This window comes from Amphimedon queenslandica, unplaced genomic scaffold, assembly GCF_000090795.2.
Source record: "Amphimedon queenslandica unplaced genomic scaffold, v1.1 AMPQUscaffold_12754, whole genome shotgun sequence".
Taxonomy (NCBI): domain Eukaryota; kingdom Metazoa; phylum Porifera; class Demospongiae; order Haplosclerida; family Niphatidae; genus Amphimedon; species Amphimedon queenslandica.
In genome coordinates, this window is record NW_003547010.1 from 5,404 (window position 1) to 7,013 (window position 1,610).

General features: G+C 35.1%; 1 protein-coding gene across 1 annotated transcript in view; it reads right to left on the minus strand.

The window, feature by feature from the left end:
* Positions 1–51: 51 nt before the first annotated feature.
* LOC105314603 (uncharacterized) overlaps positions 52–1,610 on the minus strand; it is a 27,423-nt gene continuing 25,864 nt past the window's right edge. The window contains exons 15-19 of the mRNA XM_011408875.2: positions 1,020–1,039; positions 795–944; positions 568–748; positions 449–514; positions 52–374 (exon numbers count right to left, since the gene is read on the minus strand). Coding sequence (XP_011407177.2) covers positions 52–374; positions 449–514; positions 568–748; positions 795–944; positions 1,020–1,039 — 740 coding nt within the window. The remainder of the gene's footprint in view (positions 375–448; positions 515–567; positions 749–794; positions 945–1,019; positions 1,040–1,610) is intronic.

A 1,610-nucleotide genomic window follows, 5' to 3' on the forward strand; every position in this document is an offset into this window, starting at 1 on the left:
AATTTTGATGCATAGAAATAAAGCATCTATTTTTGGAAGGACAAAAATTAATTATACTAATCTTCTATAATTGTCTAATAGTGTCAGTGCTAGTCTATCAGCTCTTCTTGTATTCTCTTGTTTAATTATTTCTAGAAACAAACCAAAATCTTCTCCATCCTCTCTAATGGATGCTTTAACTAAACTAAGCAGCTCGTCCATTCTTTGATTAGCAGTTAGTCCAGTGCTGGTATCAATAATTTGTCCTTTTTCAGCATCACTTATCATCCTCTTCTCGACCAGCCTGTCTATCAGTGGATACAGGCCAACCTTTTCCTTTATTATTCCAGTACATTCTGTCATTACTCTATGAGCAATATCAGATCTAAATGTACCTATTAATGATACAAATTCAGTGATTAGTGTGTTATTATGTTAATATCAACAAGAGTCTTGATATCAACCATACCTTCTTCAGTCTCTCTCCTGGTTTGACTGATACTAGCAGTAGAGGAGCTTGAGCTAGTACTGTTTCCTATATAGACCAATAATAATCACTTATAATTGTACCAACTCTCATTCACTAACTCATTGATGATGAAAAAGGTGGGGATCTGTTAATGCAAATTATAGTGTCAGGATCTATTCCAGTCAATTCAATGGGACAATGAAGTGAGTCCTTAGCAATACCAGGTTTAGCATACACTGACATACTGCAGGTTGCATAAGAGGGATTCAATGGGAACTGGTCAACTCTTGACTGAAGCAACTAAAGAAATTGTCCTTATAATAAATACTTCATTAAAAGTACTAACTTTCATTGGTTTTCTATCAGGATTAACAGTCCATCCAACCTCCTGTACAGTGTGTAGAGTCAATTTAAGAGTTCCATTTGGTTCAATAAACTTAAATGAGTCAACAACATTATCATATTCAATACTTGATCCCTGCTCGCTTTCAAAATACTAAATGAACATAAAACAAATGATCAAAATTTGTAGTGTTGGTGTATGTACATGTACATGAGGTGTATACTTTACCCTTTTAAGAACTTCCAAATCTCTAACAACAGAATACATAGCCTTCCAATGACCAGCTTGTTTCTTATCGTAGTACATCATTCCAGAATACAATGTATCACGAGAAGCTGCTGCATGTATTTATAATGTACGTAATACATATAATATACCATTAATACCTGAATGTGTAGTCGATTGATCAGTAGATGATTCATCATCATTCCTTGCTGGACACTGTTCACAGGATACAGTAGCTGTAGGCCCATCAGAATCACTTAGTACATGATCTGACTGTTGTATTGTTTGTTCATCAGTAGTATGGGATTCTACCTCATGGACTAACTGAGAAGGATCATCATTAATTGAGTCTATAGGGTAAAACATAACATGCAGTATACATCATACAGTTACATACCATGAGGTGGTGTAGTACTTGTTGATGGAGTGGCTCCTCCTCCACTACTATTCTCTCCTGCTCCATTACTGCTATCATTAGGTGTGTCTCCAATAGTCTCCTCCTCACTATCATTATTTGTTCCTATACATCATACAAACACATCAACAGTAAATTATTAATACAATCACTATTGTATACCTTGAGTTTGTGTATCA